Source organism: Pyxicephalus adspersus, chromosome 10 (assembly GCF_032062135.1).
Source record: "Pyxicephalus adspersus chromosome 10, UCB_Pads_2.0, whole genome shotgun sequence".
NCBI classification, from domain to species: Eukaryota; Metazoa; Chordata; class Amphibia; order Anura; family Pyxicephalidae; genus Pyxicephalus; species Pyxicephalus adspersus.
The window spans coordinates 59179605-59181712 of NC_092867.1; the positions used below are offsets into that span (position 1 = coordinate 59179605).

The 2108-nt window shown below is 43.5% G+C and overlaps 1 protein-coding gene across 1 annotated transcript in view; it reads left to right on the forward strand.

Moving 5' to 3' along the window:
• The window catches only part of LOC140338906 (uncharacterized), a 155616-nt gene extending 153508 nt beyond the window's left edge, over nt 1–2108 (forward strand). Inside the window, exons 11-12 of the mRNA XM_072423223.1 lie at nt 233–368; nt 538–2108. Coding sequence (XP_072279324.1) covers nt 233–368; nt 538–1898 — 1497 coding nt within the window. The 3' untranslated portion in view covers nt 1899–2108. The remainder of the gene's footprint in view (nt 1–232; nt 369–537) is intronic.

Here is a 2108-nt window from a genome sequence, read left to right on the forward strand (position 1 = left end):
AGTAACGGGAACCCACCAGAGAGATGTCCCCGTCCTCTGTATTCCCGGGATTCCACACAGGAAGGTCAGGAGATCCCTCACCATCATCAGGTAGGTGGAACTGAGGGACCCATAATTGATTGAATTGTGGAGATGATGTGTGGCCCCTACAAGATGATATTTTATGCGTGAGGTCCCATTAACCAATCCTCCTATGTTACAAATGTGATTTCCTGACGTTCTATTGGTTTAGGTTGAAGATCTGATGAACATGAAATATAAGAGCGAAGAAGAAGGGACGTCTGTGATTGATGATCAGCAATATACGGAGGAGGCTGGAATGATGAGGACATTCATAGAGGAGGACACTCCTACACAGATCAGCACAGGTCAGCCATCACTGATTGGTCCAGAGTAGGGTGGGAGCTGAGTGATCGTACAGTGAATAGTCATCAGTTTTGCCTCCTTTGACAAGGTGATGGGCAGGAGCTTCAATGAGGGGAGGAATTCCAGCTGGTTAGGACCTCCCCAGAGGACATCTGCTGCCTCCATCTACATGATCCAGATGGAATGTTGATTTGGGTGAAGTAACCCTCTCATATCCGGCCATTATATTTTTCTATTTTCCAGGACACTCCATGGAGAAACCCTCAAAGGATCGTCTGACTTTATCTCCAGATTGTAAAATGGAGGCCATGACAGGAGATTGTGCGGGAGAAGAGACCATCAGCCCACCTATGGATAGACCATCGAATCTCTCTGACTCCGAGCCTCCTCCTACTGTGAGTACTGGTGCCACCATTCCGGAGAAGAAGACATTTTCCTGTCCTGAGTGCGGAGAATCTTTTCTTTATAAATATCATCTTTCTGTACATGAAAGAATCCACACTGGTAAAGAGCTTCATTCTTGTTCTAGGTGTGGGAAATGTTTTGTCCGCAAATCACAACTCATTTTACATCAGAGGATTCACACAGGGGAAAAGCCATATTCGTGTTCTGAGTGTGGGAAATGTTTTGTCCGTAAATCTCAACTCATTATACATCAGAGGAGTCACACAGGGGAGAAACCATATTGCTGCCCCGAGTGTGGGAAATGCTTTTCGTTAAAGTCTAGTCTTTCTGTACATCAGATTTGTCATACTGGAGGGAAGACATACCCGTGTCTCGAGTGTGGGAAAAGTTATCCACGCAAATCAAATCTTACCATGCATCAAAAATCTCACACGGGGGAGAAGCCATACTCCTGTCCTGAGTGTGGGAAAAGTTTTGTCTATAGATCAAAACTCGTTTTACATCAGAGGACTCACACAGGAGAGAAGCCATATTCATGTTCTGAGTGTAGGAAAAGATTTGTCAATAAATCACATCTTCTTTCTCATCAGAGGACTCACACAGGGGAGAAGCCATTTTCATGTTCTGAGTGCGGGAAAAGTTTTGTCCGTAAATCACATCTCATTTCTCATCAGAGGACTCACACGGGGGAGAAACCATATTGCTGCCCTGAGTGTGAGAAATGTTTTTCAAAGACATACTTTCTTTCTGAACATCTGAGGTGCCACACAGGGGAGAAGCCATTTTCCTGCCCTGAATGTGGTAAAAGTTTTACACAAAAATCCCAACTAGTTGTACATCAAAAATCTCACAGTGGTGAGAAGCCATTTTCTTGCTCTGAGTGTGGAAAATGTTTTGCACGAAAACCAGATCTTGTTATACATCAGAGATCTCACACAGGGGAGAAACCATTTCCATGTCCTGAGTGCGGGAAAAGTTATGTACGAAAACAAGAACTCGTTATACATCGGAGATCACATACAGGGGAGAAACCATTTCCATGTCCTGAGTGTGGGAAATGTTACGCACGAAAATCATTACTTATCAGACATTGTAAGATCTCACACCAAGAACATTTGCCATCCTGACCCAAGGAACATTTCCCACAAATATCGGACCTTGAGAACTGTCACCCAGATGATGACTTATTACAGTCCTGAGATTGGGAAAGTTTTGCTCAGGTTTTAAGGAAGGTGAGAAGAGACATTATGAGAAGGTGAGGATTCTGCAGAGCAGTAAAATATAAAGGGTGTGGATAGACAATGTATTAGAAGATGAATAAAGATATCTAGAAAACA